The sequence below is a fragment of the Phaenicophaeus curvirostris genome, unplaced genomic scaffold (assembly GCF_032191515.1).
Source record: "Phaenicophaeus curvirostris isolate KB17595 unplaced genomic scaffold, BPBGC_Pcur_1.0 scaffold_570, whole genome shotgun sequence".
NCBI classification, from domain to species: domain Eukaryota; kingdom Metazoa; phylum Chordata; class Aves; order Cuculiformes; family Cuculidae; genus Phaenicophaeus; species Phaenicophaeus curvirostris.
This window is the reverse complement of record NW_027207114.1, coordinates 18,068-37,117: the sequence shown is the minus strand read 5'-3', so window position 1 is coordinate 37,117 and position 19,050 is coordinate 18,068. Positions and strand designations below refer to the sequence as shown.

Below are 19,050 nucleotides of genomic sequence, written 5' to 3'. Positions count from 1 at the left end.
GGTTGAGGGGGGATGTGGGGGTCTGGGGGGTCCCAGGAGGGTCAGACAGGGGGGGACCCCAAAGCTTTGGGGGGGATGTGGGGGGCTCAGAGGGTTTGGGGGGGTCCAGGAGGGGGAGACAGGGGGGACCCCAAAGCTTTGGGGGGGGATCCAGGGGGCTCAGGGGGCTGAGGGGGTCCCAGGGTGGGGGGGGGACAGGGAGGTTGAGGGGGACCCAAGGGTTTGGAGGGGTCCAGGAGGGGGAGACGGGGGGGACCCCAAAGCTTTGGGGGGGACATGGGGGGCTCAGAGGGTTTGGGGGGTCCAGGAGGGGGTACAGGGGGGACCCCAAAGCTTTGGGGGGGGATCCAGGGGGCTGAGGGGGCTCAGGGTGGGGGGGACAGGGAGGTTGAGGGGGACCCAAGGTTTGGGGGGGTCCAGGAGGGGTTTGTGGGGGGTGGTCCTGGGAGTTTGAAAGGGGGGGGGTGTCCAGGGGGGTCCCCCAAATCCTTGCCCCCCCCCCCCAGGTTCGCCAGCAGGCGGCTCGGGTGCTGCAGGCGGCCTGGAGGCTCCATCGGCGGGGGGGGGTGGCGAGCGGAGAGGGGGCTCCTGGTGGCCATCGAGGGGTGAGGGGGGCCCCCAAAACCCCCCATGGGAACCCTCAAAAAGGCCTGGGAGGGCACTGGGAGGGAGTGGGAGGCACTGAGAGGGGCTGGGAGGGGACTGGGAGGCACTGGGGGACACTGGGGTGGCCTGGGAGGGGAGTAGGAGGGGACTGGGAGGGACTGGAGGGACTGGGGGGCACTGGGGGGAAGTGGGGGGGCACTGGGGGGCACTGGGAGGCACTGGGAAGGGATTAGAAGGGACTGGGAGGGACTGGGAGGGGAGTATGGGGTGCTGGGAGGGATTGGAAGGGACTGGGCTATACTGGGAGGCACTGGGGGGCACTGGGGGGGCACTGGGCTATACTGGGAGGCACTGGGAGGGACTAGGGGGCCACTGGGGGGGCGCTGGGCTATACTGGGAGGCACTGGGAAGGACTGGGGGGGCACTGGGGGGGCACTGGGCTATACTGGGAGGCACTGGGAAGGACTAGGGGTGCACTGGGGGGGCATTGGGCTATACTGGGGGGCACTGGGAGGGACTAGGGGTGCACTGGGGGGGCGCTGGGCTATACTGGAGGCACTGGGAGGGCACCGGACTATACTGGGAGGCACTGGGAGGGACTAGGGGGGCACTGGGCTATACTGGGAGGCACTGGGAGGGACTAGGGGTGCACTGGGGGGGCACTGGGCTATACTGGGAGGCACTGGGGGACACTGGGGGGGCACTGGGCTATACTGGGAGGCACTGGGAGGGGCACTGGGCTATACTGGGAGGCACTGGGACCCCCCCAGCCCCCTCTCCCCCAGGTTCCGCTCAGCTCGACTGCGGTTCCGACATCTCAAGGAGGAGCTGGAGGGGGGGGCGACCCTGGAAAAGGTGGGGGGGGGTCCCCAAAACCTGGGGCCCCTATGGGGGGGGTTGGGGGGTCCCGGGGTCCCCTATGGGGGTTTTGGGGGGGGTCCCAGGGTCCCCTATGTGGGGATTAAGGGGGGATCCTGACCCCTGGGTCCCCTATGGGGGGGGGGGGTTGGGGGGGTCCCAGGGTCCCCCATGTGGAGTGGGGAGGGGTCTTGACCCCCTGGGTCCCCTATGGGGGGTGGGGAGGGGTCTTCACCCTCTGGGTCCCTAATTGGGGGGGTTGGGGGGGTCCCAGTGTCCTCTATGAGGGGTTGGGGGGGGGTCCTGACCCCCTGGGTCCCCTATGGGGGTGTTGGGGGGGTCCCAGGGTTCCCCGTGGGGGGGTTGGGGGGGGGTCCTGACCCCTGGGCCCCCTCTTAGGGGTTAATGGGGGGGTCCTGACCCCCCTCACCTCCCCCCAGGTCCTGTCTGTGCTCCAGGAGCTCCAGCAGCGCCTCGGGGCCCTCGAGCAGCGCCTGGAGCTGTTGGGGGGTGGAGGGGGTGCTGGCCCCCCCCCCTCCCCCCCGCGGACCCCTCCCCCCCCCCGCGGACCCCGCCCCCTCCCCCATTAAACCCTCCCCCTCAACCTCCTTTTTCACAGCTTTTTGACTCTTTTTCCTGGGATTTTTGGGGGGCCCTGATGGGCGCTGGGTCACGTGAGCGCTCTGTCGTGGCCCCCACCCCTTTTCCTCCACCCCCCCGCCCCCCACGCCTTTCCGACCCCCCCCAAAAAAATAAGGGCGCCTGGCCCTTTAAATCCCGTGGCCCCGCCCCTCCTGTCAATCACCACCAGGCCACGCCCCTTATGCAAATCAGCGCGCGCACACGCCCCATATCCTGTCAATCATCTCAGGCCACGCCCACTTAGTAGAAAAGCGCGCGAAAGCTCTGCGCATGCGCATCTCCCGTCTCAGCCCTGGCCACGCCCCCCCGCACGCGCGGGCCCCGCCCCTTTGCGCATGCGCACTCCCTCCCCCCCCCCCTCCCGGAGCTTCCGGAGCCGCCGGGGGGAAGCGCCGGGACTCGTTACCGGGGCGACCGGCGCTACCGCCAGAGGTATCCCTCCGCCCGGCGCGTGCGATGCGGCTCTGTCCCTCCGCTCAGGCCTTTCTCGCCCCTTTAGAGTCCCTCCTGCCCCCTATGGCTCCTTCCTCACGGCTCCTATAGAGCTGTCCCCGTCCTATAGGCCCTCCCGACCCCTTATAGCCCCTCCCATCGCCCTATAGCCCCTCTCTGCTCCCCTATGGCCTCTCCACCGTATCTCCTTCCGCTCCCTATAGCACTGGAGGGGACTGGGAGGTACTGGGAGGCACTGGGAGGGAGTAGGTGGCACTGGGGGCGACTGGGAGGGAACTGGGGGGCACTGGGAGGGAGTAGGTGGCACTGGGGGTGACTGGGAGGGAACTGGGGGGCACTGGGAGGGAACTGGGGGGCACTGGGAGGGAACTGGGGGGCACTGGGAGGGAGTAGGTGGCACTGGGGGTGACTGGGAGGGAACTGGGGGGCACTGGGAGGGAGTAGGTGGCACTGGGGGTGACTGGGAGGGGTCTGGGGGGCACTGGGAGGGAACTGGGGGGCACTGGGAGGGAGTAGGTGGCACTGGGGGTGACTGGGAGGGACTGGGGGGCACTGGGAGGGAACTGGGGGGCACTGGGAGGGAGTAGGTGGCACTGGGGGTGACTGGGAGGGAACTGGGGGGCACTGGGAGGGAGTAGGTGGCACTGGGGGCAACTGGGAGGGAACTGGGGGGCACTGGGAGGGAGTAGGTGGCACTGGGGGCAACTGGGAGGGGTCTGGGGGGCACTGGGAGGGAGTAGGTGGCACTGGGGGCAACTGGGAGGGAACTGGGGGGCACTGAGAGGTAACTTGAAGGCACTGGGAGGCACTGGGGGACACTGGGGGTGACTGGGAGGGGACTGGGAGGGACCGGGGGGCACTGGGAGGGCACTGGGAGGCACTGGGAAGGGATTAGAAGGGAATGGGAGGGACTGGGAGGGGAGTATGGGGCACTGGGAGGGATTGGAAGGGACTGGGGGGCACTGGGGGGGCACTGGGCTATATTGGGAGGCACTGGAAGGGCACTGGGGGGAACTGGAGGGGCACTAGGCTATACTGGGAGGCACTGGGAGGGACTAGGGGGGCACTGGGCTATACTGGGAGACACTGGGACCCCCTCAGCCCCCTCTCCCCCAGGTTCCGCTCAGCGGAACCAGCTTGGGAGGCACTGGGGGTGAGCAGGAGGGAACTGGGGGGCACTGGGAGGGCACTGGGAGGGCACTGGGAGGGCACTGGGAGCACTGGGAGCACTGGTCGGGGGTCCCCGCAGGCGGATGTCGGACTCGGGGCAGAGCCCGGCCCCGGGCGGGAGGCGGCGCTGGCCCCGCGACCCCCAGATGGACGGAGGCGTTGACCGCAGGGTGAGGGCACTGGGAGGGACTGGGGGGCACTGGGAGGGAACTGGCGTGGGACTGGGAGGCACTGGGAAGGGATTAGAAGGGAATGGGAGGGACTGGGAGGGGAGTATGCAGCACTAGGAGGGATTGGAAGGGACTGGGGGGCACTGGGGGGGCACTGGGCTATACTGGGAGGCACTGCGGGGCACTGGGGGGGCAACTGGGAGGCACTGGGAGGGCACCGGGCTATACTGGGAGGCACTGGGAGGGACTAGGGGGGCACTGGGCTATACTGGGAAGCACTGGGACCCCCCCAGCCCTCTCTCCCCCACCGCAGGGTGAGGGGGCATGGCCTGAGAGAAGGGGGCGTGGCCTGAGAGAAGGGGGCGTGGCCTGAGAGAAGGGGGCGTGGCCTGAGAGAAGGGGGCGTGGTCTGAGGAGGGGGTGGGGCCTCAAGGGTTTGATTGACAGGGCATGGGGTGGGAATTAGATGCTTTGGGTGGGGGGTGGGGGCGTGGTTTATGGGCTATTGTGGGCGGGGCTTGTTGGGAGGGGGCGTGGCCAGCGCTGACCCCCGCCCCCTCCCTCCTGCAGGAGGTGGGGGAGGAGCCGTCGGCGCCGATGCAGAAGACGCCGATCATCCTGGCCAAACCCCCCGGGGAGCGGGTGAGGCACTGGGAGGGGACTGGGAGGCACTGGGAGGGGACTGGGATAGACTGGGAGGCACTGGTGGAGACTGGGAGGGGACTGAGGGCAACTGGGAGGGACTGGGAGGGGACTGGGAGGGGACTGGGAGGGGACTGGGAGGGGACTGGGAGGCGCTGGGAGGGGACTGGGAGGGATGGAGGGCAACTGGGAGGGACTGGGAGGGGACTGAGGGGGACTGGGAGGGATTGGAAGGTGCTGGGAGGGGACTGGGATAGATTGGGAGGGATTGGGAGGGGACTGGTGGAGACTGGGAGGCACTGGTGGAGACTGGGAGGGGACTGAGGGTGACTGGGAGGGATTGGGAGGGGACTGGGATAGACTGGGGGGTCTGGGAGAGACTGGGAGAGGACTGGGAGGGGACTGAGGGCAACTGGGAGGGGACTGGGAGGCGCTGGGAGGGGACTGGGAGGGATGGAGGGCAACTGGGAGGGACTGGGAGGGGACTGAGGGGGACTGGGAGGGATTGGGAGGTGCTGGGAGGGTACTGGGATAGACTGGGAGGGACTGGGAGGGGACTGAGGGTGACTGGGAGGCACTGGTGGGGACTGGGAGGGGACTGAGGGCAACTGGGAGGGACTGGGAGGGGACCGAGGGCAACTGGGAGGGACTGGGAGGGGACCGAGGGCAACTGGGAGGGACTGGGAGGGGACCGAGGGTGACTGGGAGGCACTGGGAAGGGACTGAGGGTGACTGGGAGGCACTGGGAGGGGACTGGGAGGGGCCTAGAGGGAGGCGTGGTCAGGTCCGAGGGGGCGTGGCCAACGAAGGGGGCGTGTCCCCATCTGACCCCGCCCCCTCTCTCTCCCCCCAGGCCCCCCCCAAGGGCGCCCCCCCACCAGCCCCGCCCCCCCCGGGCCCCCCCATCGTGCTGATGAAGGCCCGGGGGGGGGGAGGGGCCGGGGGGGGGGAGGAGGGGCCGCGGGGGGGGGCGGGGGGAGGGGCCTCGTCGGGGGGGGAGGGGCCGGCGCTGGCCCCGCCCCGAGAGAGGGAAGGAGGAGGAGGAGGAGGAGGAGGAGGGGGGGGTCCCCGGCCCACCCAGCCCGTGTACAGCCTGCACGGGAGGGGGCTGCCCCCCCCAGGGGCCATCGACCGTGAGTAGCGGGGACTGGGAGCCACTGGGAGGGGACTGGGATAGACTGGGAGGGACTGGGAGGGGATTGGGATAGACTGGGAGGGGATTGGGATAGACTGGGAGGTGCTGGGAGGGAGTTGGGATAGACTGGGAGGGACTGGGAGGGGATTGGGATAGACTGGGAGGGACTGGGAGGGGATTGGGATAGACTGGGAGGGACTGGGAGGGGATTGGGATAGACTGGGAGGCGCTGGGAGGGAGTTGGGATAGACTGGGAGGGACTGGGAGGGGATTGGGATAGACTGGGAGGGACTGGGAGGGAGTTGGGATAGACTGGGAGGGACTGGGAGGGGATTGGGATAGACTGGGAGGGACTGGGAGGGGATTGGGATAGACTGGGAGGGACTGGGAGGGGATTGGGATAGACTGGGAGGGACTGGGAGGGAGTTGGGATAGACTGGGAGGGACTGGGAGGGAGTTGGGATAGACTGGGAGGGGATTGGGAGGGACTGGAAGGGACTGGGAGGCACTGGGAGGGAGTTGGGATAGACTGGGAGGGACTGGGAGGGGATTGGGATAGACTGGGAGGGACTGGGAGGGGATTGGGATAGACTGGGAGGGACTGGGAGGGAGTTGGGATAGACTGGGAGGGACTGGGAGGGGATTGGGATAGACTGGGAGGGACTGGGAGGGAGTTGGGATAGACTGGGAGGGACTGGGAGGGGATTGGGATAGACTGGGAGGGACTGGGAGGGAGTTGGGATAGACTGGGAGGGACTGGGAGGGAGTTGGGATAGACTGGGAGGGGATTGGGAGGGACTGGAAGGGACTGGGAGGCACTGGGAGGGAGTTGGGATAGACTGGGAGGGACTGGGAGGGAGTTGGGATAGACTGGGAGGGACTGGGAGGGAGTTGGGATAGACTGGGAGGGGACTGGGGGGCACTGGGAGGGTACTGGGAGGCACTGGGAGGCACTGGGAGTCCCCGTGTCCCCCTCCCAGCGGTGGCCGGGCAGGCGCGTCTGGCGGCTCCGGAGAAGATGAAAACCAGTATCAAACTGGTGGACGAGCAAATGAACTGGTGTGACAGCGCCCTGGAGGTGGGGGGGGGCACTGGGAGGGGACTGGGAGGGGACTGGGAGGGGACTGGGAGGGGACTGGGAGGGCACTGGGAGGGCACTGGGAGGGACTGGGAGGCACTGGGAGGGACTGGGAGGGACCAGGCTGACACTTGATGCTGGGAGGGACTGGGTTGACAATACTGGGGGGTTACTGGGAGGCACTGGGGGGTTACTGGGAGGCACTGGGAGGGGGTGTCTGAGATCCCAGTTCTCCCAGTTCCTGCTGGAGCAGACGGACGTGCTGGTGGTGGGAGCCCTGGGGCTGCAGGGAACTGGGAAATCCACCCTCCTGTCCCTGCTGGCCGGGAACCAGCCCGAGGACGACCCCCGGTACTGGGAGCACTGGGAGCACTGGGAGCACTGGGAGGGGGCGGGGGGGGGCGCCGGGAGGGGACTGGGAGGGGACTGGGAGGGACTGGGAGGGACTGGAATGGGATGGGGGGCACTGGGAGGGGACTGGGATGGCACTGGGAGGGAACTGGGAGGCACTGGGAGGGGACTGGGAGGCACTGGGATGGGATGGGGGGCACTGGGATGGGACTGGGAGGCACTGGGAGGGGACTGGGAGGGACTGGAATGGAATGGGGGGCACTGGGAGGGGACTGGGGGGCACTGGGAGGGGACTGGGAGGCACTGGGAGGGGACTGGGAGGGACTGGGGTGGGACGAGGGGTGCTGGGAGGGACTGGGAGGGACTGGGAGGGGACTGGGAGGCACTGGGATGGGACGGGGGGCACTGGGAGGGGACTGGGAGGCACTGGGATGGGACGGGGGGCACTGGGAGGGGACTGGGAGGCACTGGGAGGGGACTGGGAGGGGACTGGGAGGGGACTGGGAGGGACTGGGAGGGCACTGGGAGGGCACTGGGAGGGCACTGGGATGGGACTGGGAGGGGACTGGGAGAGACTGGAATGGGAACTGGGATGGACTGGGAGGACTGGGATGGACTGAGAGGGGAGTGAGAAGGACTGAGGAGACTGGACAGGGACTGGGAGGGAACTGGGATGGACTGGGAGGACTGGGAGGCACTGGGATGGCACTGGGAGGGGACTGGGAGGGACTGGAATGGGAACTGGGATGGACTGGGAGGCACTGGGAGGGAACTGGGATAGACTGCAAAGGGACTGGAATGGACTGGGAGAACTGGGATGGTCTGGACGGGGACAGGGATCAACTGGGAAGGGACTGGGATGGACTGGGATGGACTGGGAGGGACTGGGAGGGGACTGGGATGGACTGGGGTGGGACGAGGGGCACTGGGAGGGACTGGGATGGCACTGGGAGGGGACTGGGAGGCACTGGGATGGGATGGGGGGCACTGGGAGGGACTGGGATGGACTGGGAGGGGAGTGAGAAGGACTGAGGAGACTGGACAGGGACTGGGAGGGAACTGGGATAGACTGCAAAGGGACTGGGAGGGGACTGGGAGGGGACTGGGATGGACTGGGAGGGACTGGGATGGGCTGGGGAGCCACTGGGGGGCCCTGGGGAGTGGGCACTGGTCCCTGTTGCCCCGTACTGGTTTATACTGGTCTATACTGGTTTAGACTGGGAGGCAGTGGGAGGGACTGGGAGGCGGGGGGGGGGGGAATGGGGAGGATGCTGGGCTGGGATCGGGAGCCGCTGGGGGCTCGGGGGGGGTTGTTGTCGCCCCGTACTGGTTTGTACTGGTTTGTACTGGTTTATACTGGTTTGTACTGGTTTGTACTGGTTTATACTGGTTTATACTGGTTTGTACTGGTGGGCAGGGCGTTCGTGTTCCGGCCGCAGGGCCCCGAGCTGCGGGAACGCGGCGGCTGCCAGACGGGCGGCATCGACTTCTTCATCACCCAGGAGCGCGTGGTCTTCCTCGACACCCAGGTGCCCTCGTTAGCGCTAATTAACGGGGCCTCGTTAGCGCTAATTAACCCTCGTTCACCCCCCGTCCCCAGTATCACACCTCGTCGCTCCTAATCGGCTCGTTCCCTCTTCCGCAGACCCTTATTTCACCCATACAGCCATCGAATTAATGCTAATTAGTCCTAATTAGCCCTAATTAATTCTAATTAACCCTTGCTGGTTCTGATTAATCCTCTATTGTTACTAATTACACCTTAATCACACTTAATTACTCCTCTTTAACCCCTGTTGCCTACTCCCACACCCGTGTTCCACCCATACTACCATGTAATTAACTCTAATTAACCCTAATTAACACTAATTAACCCTTATTGGCTCCAATTAACTCTTCATCATCACTAATTACCCCTCAGTTGCACTTAATTAGTCCTTGTTAGCCCTGTTCTTTATCCCCCAACCCCCTGTTGCACCCATACTACCATGTAATTAACACTGATTAGCCCTAATTAATGCTAATTAACCCTTATTGGCTCTAATCTGTGATTATTACTAATTAGAGCTTAATCACACTTAATTACTCCTTGTTAGCTCCTGTTCCCTACTCCCACACCCCTGTTCTACCCATACTACCATATAATTAATGCTAATTAACCCAAGATAACACTAATTAACCCTTATTGGCTCTAATTAACTCCCAATTATTACTGGTTACTCCTAATCACACTTAATTACTGCTAATTAGCCTCCCTTCCTCCCATTGGTCCCCATGGCCTGGTTGCTTCCATGTAATTAACATTAATTAACACTAATTAACGCAAGTTCTACTGAATTTACCATGTAATTAACAGTCGTTAAGTTAATTAACCCTTATAAAACCCTAATTACTCTTTTAACCTTTTGCCCTCTTCCCATTATAGGCTTGTTCTGCCCTCATTACCATTAATTAGCATGCAATTAACTCCTAATTTTTCATCTAATCACTCTTAACTCTTCTAATTAAGTCTAAGTAAGCCTAATTAGCGCTGATTAGCCCTAATAAACCTTATTTCCCCCTTAAATCCCACTTTCAAGTTGCGATTCCACCCTCATTGCTGTGTAATGACCCCCAATGACCACTAATTAGTGCTAATAAGCGCTAATTAGTGCTAATTGCCTCGTTAAGCCGCTGCTGAGCCCGGCGCTGCTTGATCACCTCATTAATAACGACCGGAAGCTGCCGCCTGAGCACAGCCTCCCCCACACCTACGTCGAGATGCAGGTTAATTAGTGTTAATTAGTGTTAATTAGTGTTAATTAGTGTTAATTAGTGTTAATTAGTGGAAAATGTGGGGTAATTTGGGGTAATTAGGGGGAATCGTGGGGCTAATTAGGAGGAAACGTGGGGTAAGTGGGTTATTAGGGGAAATATGGGGTAATTAGGGAGAAAACCGGGGTTAATTAGGGGCAATTAGGGGAGAACGTGGGGTTATTTGGGTTAATTAGGGGGATACGTGTGGTAATTAGGGGAAATAATGGGGTAGTTGGGGTTAATTAAGAGTGATTGTGAGGAAATGTGGTGTATTAGGTAGAAATAGAGAGTGATTAGAGTTAATTAGGGTTAATTATGAGTTAAATTAGTGTTATAAGAGGGAAATATGGGATAATTAGAGTTAATTAGGAGTAATTACGAGGAGTTGTGTGGTGTATAGAGTTAAGGATGGGGTAATTAGGATAGGATAACTGGTTAATTAGGGGAGAATGTAGGGCAATTAGGGCTAATTAGGGGAGAAATCGGGGTAATTGGGGCTAATTAGGGGAGATTGGGGTTAATTAGGGGAGAACGTGGGGTAATTGGGGTTAATTAGGTGAGAACGTGGGGTAATTGGGGTTAATTAGTGGAGAACGTGGGGTAATTAAGGGAGAATATGGGGTAATTGGGGTTAATTAGGAGAGAATGTGGGTTAATTGGTGTTAATTAGGTGGGAATATGTGGTAATTGGAGTTAATTAGGTGAGAACATGGGGTAATTGGGGTTAATTAGAGGAGAATGTGAGGTAATTGGTGTTAATTAGGTGAGAACGTGGGGTAATTTGGGTTAATTGGGGAGAATGGGGGTAATTGGAGTTAATTAGGTGAGAACATGGGGTAGTTGGGGATAATTACAGGAGAACGTGGGGTAATTGGGATTAATTAAGGAGAAATGTGAGAGTTAATTAGGAGCAATTATGAGGAAATATGGAGCATTAAGGGGAGCTATGGGGTAATTAGGGCTAATTAACACTCATTTCCAGTGAACATGAAGTTATGAAAAGCAAACATGGGTTAATTAGTGTTAATTAGTGTTAATTAGTGTTAATTAGTGTTAATTAGTGTTAATTAGTGTTAATTAGTGTTAATTAGCATGGTCTGTAGCTCATTTGAGGCGATTCCAGGCTAACGAGAGGGAATTGGGGCAAGGGAGGGGGGAGGGTCGATTGGGGGTTAACGAGGGGTTGATTGGGGGCTAATGAGGCTAATTAGGGGGTGTTAATTGGGGTGTTAATTGCAGTCGCTGCAGGTCGCCGCCTTCCTCTTCACCGTGTGCCACGTGGTGCTGCTCGTGCAGGATTGGTTCACGGACCTGGCGCTCTATAGGTGCTGCCCCTATAGAGACCCCCCAGGGACCCTATAGAGACCCCCTGGGACCCTATAGAGACTCCCTAGGGACCCTATAGAGACCCCCCAGGGACCCTATAGAGACCCCCCGGGACCCTATAGAGACCCCCCTGGACCCTATAGAGACTCCCTAGGGACCCTATAGAGACCCCCCGGGACCCTATAGCGACCCCCAGGGACCCTATAGAGATCCCTATAGACCCTATAGCTGCCCCATAGGGACCCTGTAGAGACCCCCAGGGATCCTATAGCGACCCCCGGGGACCCTATAGCTGCCCCATAGCGACCCCCAGGGACCCTATAGAGACCCTCAGGGACCCTATAGCTGCCCCATAGAGACCCTATATCTGCCCCCGGGGACCCTATAGAGATCCCTAGGGATCCTATAGCTGCCCCCCAGGGACCCTATAGCGACCCCCAGGGACCCTATAGCTGCCCCCTAGGGACCCTGTAGAGACCCCCAGGGATCCTATAGCTGCCCCCTAGGGACCCATAGAGACCCACGGGGACCCCTAGGGACCCTATAGAGACCCCTAGGGACCCTGTAGCTGCCTCATAGGGACCCCATAGAGACCCCATAGCGTGTGATAGGGACCCTATAGCTGCCCCATAGAGATCCCTAGGGACGCTATAGAGACCTCTAGGGACCCTATAGCTGCCCCATAGAGACTCCTAGGGACCCTATAGTTACCCCTAGGGACCCTATAGCTGCCCCATAGGGACCGCTAGGAACCCTATAGCGACCCCTAGGGACCCTATAGCTGCCTCATAGGGACCCACAGTGACCCATAGGGACCCCGTAGAGACCCATAGGGACCCATAGAGACCCCATAGAGTGTGATAGGGACCCTATAGCTGCCCCATAGAGACCCCTGGGGACCATATAGAGACGCCTAGGGACTCTATAGAGATCCCTAGGGACCCTATAGCTGCCCCACAGCGACCTAGAGCGACTCATAGGGATCCATAGAGACCCCGTAGAGTGTGATAGGGACCCTATAGCTGCCCTATAGAGACTCCTAGGGACCCTATAGCTGCCCTGCAGGGACCTAGAGCAACCCATAGGGACCCATAGAGACCCCATAGAACATGATAGGGACTCTATAGCTGCCCCATAGAAACCTCTAGAGACCCTATACAGACTCCTAGGGACCCTATAGCTGCCCCATAGGGACCTAGAGCGACCCATAGGGACCCATAGAGACCCCATAGAGCGTGATAGGGACTCCATAGCTGCCCTATAGAGACCCCTAGGGACCCTATAGCTGCCCCATAGGGACCTAGAGCAACCCATAGGGACCCATAGAGACCCCATAGAGCGTGATAGGGACTCTATAGCTGCCCCATAGGAACTCCATAGCTGCCTCATAGGGATCTATAGAGACCCCATAGAGTGTGATAGGGACCCTATAGCTGCTCCATAGGGATCCCATAGAGGCCTATAAGGGCCCCATAGAGACCCACAGCGACCCGTAGAGTGTGATAGTGACCTATAGGGACCCACAGCACCCCCCATCTGCCCCATAGGGACCCCACAGCGCTCCATAGGGACCCATAGAGACCCCACAGAACTCCATAGGGACCTATAGCGCCCCGTATGTGCCCCATAGGTTCCTGCAGACGGCGGAGATGGTGAAGCCCTCGACCCCCTCCCCCTCGCACGAAGGCGGCGCCGGCGCCGAGGAACCCACCGAGTTCAACCCCCACCTGGGTGAGCCCTATAGATCCCCCTCCTTGCCCTATAGATCCCCCCCCCGCCCTATAGATCCCCCCCCTTGCCCTATAGATCCCCCCCCCGCCCTATAGATCCCCCCCCCGCCCTATAGATCCCCCCCCTTGCCCTATAGATCCCCCCCCTTGCCCTATAGATCCTCCCCCTGCCCTATAGTTCCCCCCCCTTGCCCTATAGATCCACCCCAGCCCTATAGATCCCTTCCCTGCCCTATAGATCCACCCCAGCCCTATAGATCCACCCCTAAACACGATTCCCAGCCCCACAACTTCTCCCTTAGCTGCCCCCCAGCCCCATAAGTGCCCCATAAGTGCCCCCTAACAGCACCCCCAGCCCCATAAGTGCCCCTGTAAGTGCCCCCCAGCCCCGTAAGTGCCCCTGTAAGTGCCCTCTAGCCCCATAAGTGCCCCATAAGTGCCCACCAGCCCCATAGGTGCCCCTGTAAGTGCCCCCCAGCCCCATAAGTGCCCCATAAGTGCCCCCCAGCCCCATAAGTGCCCCCGTAAGTGCCCCCCAGCCCCATAGGTGCCCCTGTAAGTGCCCTCCAGCCCCATAAGTGCCCCATAAGTGCCCCTGGAACTGCCCCCCAGCCCCATAAGTGCCCCTGGAACTGCCCCCCAGCCCCATAAGTGCCCCTGTAAGTGCCTCCCAGCCCCATAGGTGCCCCGTAAGTGGCCCCCAGCCCCATAGGTGCCCCGTAAGTGGCCCCCAGCCCCATAGGTGCCCCGTAAGTGGCCCTCAGCCCCATAGGTGCCCCGTAAGTGGCCCCCAGCCCCATAGGTGCCCCATAAGTGGCCCCCAGCCCCATAGGTGCCCCCGTAAGTGGCCCCCAGCCCCATAGGTGCCCCCGTAAGTGCCCCCCAGCCCCATAGGTGCCCCATAAGTGCCCCCCAGCCCCATAAGTGCCCCATAAGCACCCCCCCTGCCCCCAGTGTTCGTGCAGACGCGCGCGCGCCCCGAGTCCTTCAGCCCCCGGCGCCTGCGGGCCATGAACCGCGTGCTCGACCGCCTGATGGCCAACTCCCACCTCAAGTACAAGGGTGAGGGGGCACTTAGGGGGCTGGGGGGGCAGTTAGGGGGCTGGGGGGGCAGTTATGGGTCTCGGAGGGCAGTTAGAGGGCACTTATGGGGCTGGGGGGGCAGTTGTGGGGCTGGGGGGGCAGTTAGGGGGCAGTTGTGGGGCTGGAAGGGCAGTTAGAGGGAACTTTAAGGGCAGTTATGGGTCTGGAAGGGCAGTTAGAGGGCACTTATGGGGCTGGGGGGGGCAGTTGTGGGTCTGGGGGGGCAGTTAGGGGGCAGTTGTGGGGCTGGAAGGGCAGTTAGAGGGAACTTTAGGGGCAGTTATGGGTCTGGAAGGGCAGTTAGGGGGCAGTTATGGGTCTGGGGGGGCAGTTGTGGGTCTGGAAGGGCAGTTAGGGGGCAGTTGTGGGTCTGGGGGGGCAGTTAGGGGGCAGTTGTGGGGCTGGAAGGGCAGTTAGAGGGAACTTTAGGGGCAGTTATGGGTCTGGAAGGGCAGTTAGGGGGCACTTATGGGGCTGAGGGGGCAGTTAGGGGGCAGTTGTGGGTCTGGGGGGGCAGTTGTGGGTCTGGGGGGGCAGTTAGGGGGCAGTTGTGGGGCTGGAAGGGCAGTTAGAGGGAACTTTAGGGGCAGTTATGGGTCTGGGAGGGCAGTTAGGGGGCAGTTGTGGGGCTGAGGGAGCAGTTAGGGGGCAGTTACGGGGCTGGGGGGGCAGTTGGGGGTCTGGGGGGGCAGTTGTGGGGCTGGGGGGGCAGTTGGGGGGCACCCGTGGGGCAGCTGTGGGTCTCCAGGGGCGCTGTCGATGCGGACGCTGGTCCCGGGGCTGCGCGAGGCGTCGCTGGAGCCCGACGTCAACCTGGTGCTGCTGCCGCCCCTCGAGGGGGACGGCGAGGAGCCCCCCCGGCCCGGTGAGACCCCTATAGAGCCCTATAGGCGCCTCGGGGGGACCTATAGAAACCTGCAGGGACCCATAGGGACCCATAGAGACCCCATAGAGACCCCACAGAGACCTTATAAAGGCTCCTAAGGGCCCAGGGGGACCCCACGGGGACCCACAAGGACTCAGGGAGACCCTATAGAGACCCCATAGGGGCTTATAGGGACCCATGGAGACCCCATAGAGACCCCTAGGGACCCGTAGTGCTCCATAGAGACCATATAGTGCCCCGTGAAGACCCCGTAGAGACCCACAGCCCCCCATAGAGACCCCATAGGGGCCCTATAGAGGCTTATAGGGACCGATAGTGACCCATAGAGACCCCATAGGGACCCTATAGAGGCTTGTAGGGACCCATAGTGACCCATAGAGACCCTATAGGGACCCTATAGAGGCTTATAGGGACCCATGGAGACCCCATAGAGACCCCGAGGGACCCATAGTGCTCCATAGAGACCATATAGTGCCCCGTAAAGACCCCCTAGAGACCCACAGCACCCCATAGGGACCCCAAAAAGTTTCTATAGACGCTTATAGGGACTCATAGTGACCCATAGAGACCCCATAGGGACCATATAGAGGCTTATAGGGACCCATAGTGCCCCAGAGGGACTCTGTAGGGACCCACAGTACCCCATAGGGACCCCAAAGGGTCCCTATAGAGGCTTATAGGGACCCATAGTGACTCATAGAGACCCAATAGGGACCCACAGGGACCCCATAGGGACCCCAAAGGGTCCCTATAGAGGCTTATAGGGACCCACAGGGACCCATGGAGACCCCATAGAGACCCCTAGGGACCCATAGTGCTCCATAGAGACCATATAGTGCCCCGTAAAGACCCCCTAGAGACCCACAGCACCCCATAGGGACCCTAAAAAGTTCCTTTAGACGCTTATAGGGACCCATAGCGACCCATAGAGACCCCATAGGGACCATATAGAGGCTTATAGGGACCCATAGTGACCCATAGAGACCCCATAGGGACCCTATAGAGGCTTATAGGGACCCATAGTGCCCCAGAGGGACCCCAGAGGGACCCACAGTACCCCATAGGGACCCCAAAGAGTCCCTATAGAGGCTTATAGGGACCCATAGTGACCCATAGAGACCCGATAGGGACCCACAGGGACCCCATAGGGACCCTGTAGAGGTTTATAGGGACCCATAGCGCCCCACAGGGACCCATGGAGACCCCATAGAGACCCCTAGGGACCCATAGTGCTCCATAGAGACCATATAGTGTCCCGTAAAGACCCCCTAGAAACCCACAGCCCCCCATAGGGACCCCAAAGGGTCCCTATAGAGGTTTATAGGGACTCATAGTGACCCATAGAGACCCCATAGGGGCCTTATAGAGGCTTATAGGGACCCATAGTGACCCATAGAGACCCCATAGGGACCCTATAGAGGCTTGTAGGGACCCATAGTGACCCATAGAGACCCTATAGGGACCCTATAGAGGCTTATAGGGACCCATGGAGACCCCATAGAGACCCCGAGCGACCCATAGTGCTCCATAGAGACCATATAGTGCCCCGTAAAGACCCCCTAGAGACCCACAGCACCCCATAGGGACCCCAAAAAGTTTCTATAGACGCTTATAGGGACTCATAGTGACCCATAGAGACCCCATAGGGACCATATAGAGGCTTATAGGGACCCATAGTGCCCCAGAGGGACTCTGTAGGGACCCACAGTACCCCATAGGGACCCCAAAGGGTCCCTATAGAGGCTTATAGGGACCCATAGTGACTCATAGAGACCCAATAGGGACCCACAGGGACCCCATAGGGACCCCAAAGGGTCCCTATAGAGGCTTATAGGGACCCACAGGGACCCATGGAGACCCCATAGAGACCCCTAGGGACCCATAGTGCTCCATAGAGACCATATAGTGCCCCGTAAAGACCCCCTAGAGACCCACAGCACCCCATAGGGACCCTAAAAAGTTCCTATAGACGCTTATAGGGACCCATAGCGACCCATAGAGACCCCATAGGGACCATATAGAGGCTTATAGGGACCCATAGTGCCCCAGAGGGACCCCATAGGGACCCTATAGAGGCTTATAGGGACCCATAGTGACCTGTAGAGACCCCATAGGGACCCTATAGAGGCTTATAGGGACCCATAGTGCCCCAGAGGGACCCCATAGGGACCCTAAAGGGTCCCTATAGAGGCTTACAGGGACCCATAGAGACCCCATAGGGACCCATAGGGACCCCACAGAGACCCCATAGGGACCCTATAGAGGCTTATAGGGACCCATAGTGCCCCAGAGGAACCCCATAGGGACCCACAGCACCCTATAGGGACCCATAGCGCCCCATAGAGACTCCTAGGGACCCCATAGCACCCTATAGGGGCCCCTAGGGACCCGTAGTGCTCCACAGGGACCCCATAGAGACCCCACAGGGACCCCATAGCACCCCATAGGGACCCCATAGAGGCTTATAGTGCCCCATAGAGACCCCTGTGGACCCCATAGCACCCCATAGGGACCCCTATGGACCCTATAGCGCCCCATAGAGACACCTAAGGACCCCATAGAGACTCCTAGGGCCCCCCAGCCCCCCATAGAGACCCCATAGAGGCTTATAGTGCCCTATAGAGACCCCTATAGACCCCATAGAGACTCCTAGGGCCCCGCAGCCCCCCCATAGGGACCCCATAGAGGCTTATAGTGCCCTATAGAGACCCCTATGGACCCCATAGAGACTCCCAGGGCCCCCCAGCCCCCCCTAGGGCCCCCTAGAGGGCCGTATGGAGCCCATAGGGAGCGCGGGGCTGTGTTCGCAGGGGGGGGGTCGCCCCTGTTCCCGCTGCTGCCCCCGTTCCGCGGCCACGGCTCCTTCGGGGCCCTCCTGGCCCGGCTGAGGGGGAGGGTCCTGGCGGCCGCCCGAGCCCAGCTCTCCCACACCCTGCTCACCGAGCGCAACTGGTCAGACTGGGGGGCACTGGGGGGCACTGGGAGGGGATTGGGGGGGATTGGGGGGCACTGGGAGGGGATTGGGGGGCACTGGGAGGGGATTGGGGGGGACTGAGGGGCACTGGGAGGGGATTGGGGGGGATTGGGGGGCACTGGGAGGGGATTGGGAGGGACTGGGGGGCACTGGGAGGGGATTGGGGGGGACTGGGGGGCACTGGGAGGGGATTGGGAGGGACGGGGGGCACTGGGAGGGGATCTAGGGGCACTGGGAGGGCACTGGGAGGGATTGGGGGGCACTGGGAGGGCACTGGGAGGGGATCTAGGGGCACTGGGAGGGGATTGGGAGGGACTGGGGGGCACTGGGAAGGGATTGGGAGGGATTGGGGGGGATCTAGGGGGACTGGGAGGAACTGGTGGGCACTGGGATGGGATCTAGGGGGACTGGGATGGACTGGGAGACGCTTGGAGGGGACTGGGAGGGGACTGGGAATAACTGGGCGCACGGGGAGGGGCTTTAGTGCTACTGGGAGGGAGCTGGTTTATACTGGGAGAGGACTGGGAGGGGCTTTGGGGCGCCCCGGCGGGTGCTGGGAGGGCGCGTGCTGACCTGTCCTGGTTTGTAGGGCTCTATACTGGGTTATACTGGTCCGTACTGGTTTATACTGGTCCGTACTGGTTTATACTGGTCTGTACTGGTTTATACTGGTCTGTACTGGTTTATACTGGTCTGTACTGGTTTATACTGGTCCGGCAGGTTCCACTACGCCGCCCGCATCTGGGATGGGGTGAAGAAATCCTCGGCCCTGGCGGAGTACGGGCGGCTGCTGGGCTGATCCCTTAATTAAAGCCCCTAATTAAAGCTCCTGGAACCGCCTTTCGGTGTCTAATTAACGCTACCGCTGTTAATTACCCCCCTTCCATCCTTAATTACCCCCCTTCCATCCTTAATTACCCCCCCCAGGTCCTCATTTACCCCCCCAGGCGTCTTAATTAGGCTTTGTGGACCCTGATTTATCCACTTAGGTTCTTAATTGCTGCCATTCAGAATCTAATTAGGTGTTAATTGCCCTCTTAAGAGTCTTAATTACCCCCTGAAGCCCCTAATTACACCCTCAGGTGTCTTAATTCCACCCCCAGCCCCTAATTAGCCCTCTCAGGGGTGCTAAGTACCCCCCTAGCCCCTA

The 19,050-nt window shown here is 61.1% G+C and overlaps 1 protein-coding gene across 1 annotated transcript; it reads left to right on the top strand.

Moving 5' to 3' along the window:
- Positions 1-506: 506 nt before the first annotated feature.
- SMG9 (SMG9 nonsense mediated mRNA decay factor) lies at positions 507-18,740 on the top strand (the record flags this gene model as incomplete). Its single annotated transcript, XM_069883107.1, has 17 exons — positions 507-605; positions 1,392-1,461; positions 1,905-1,974; positions 2,397-2,538; positions 3,809-3,899; positions 4,470-4,541; positions 5,395-5,674; positions 6,657-6,754; positions 6,993-7,105; positions 8,523-8,634; positions 9,776-9,871; positions 11,141-11,226; positions 12,858-12,958; positions 13,912-14,019; positions 14,789-14,905; positions 17,737-17,878; positions 18,621-18,740. Coding segments are annotated over 17 exons (1,876 nt in total), but the record flags the coding sequence as incomplete, so codon positions are not given.
- Positions 18,741-19,050: the final 310 nt, after the last annotated feature.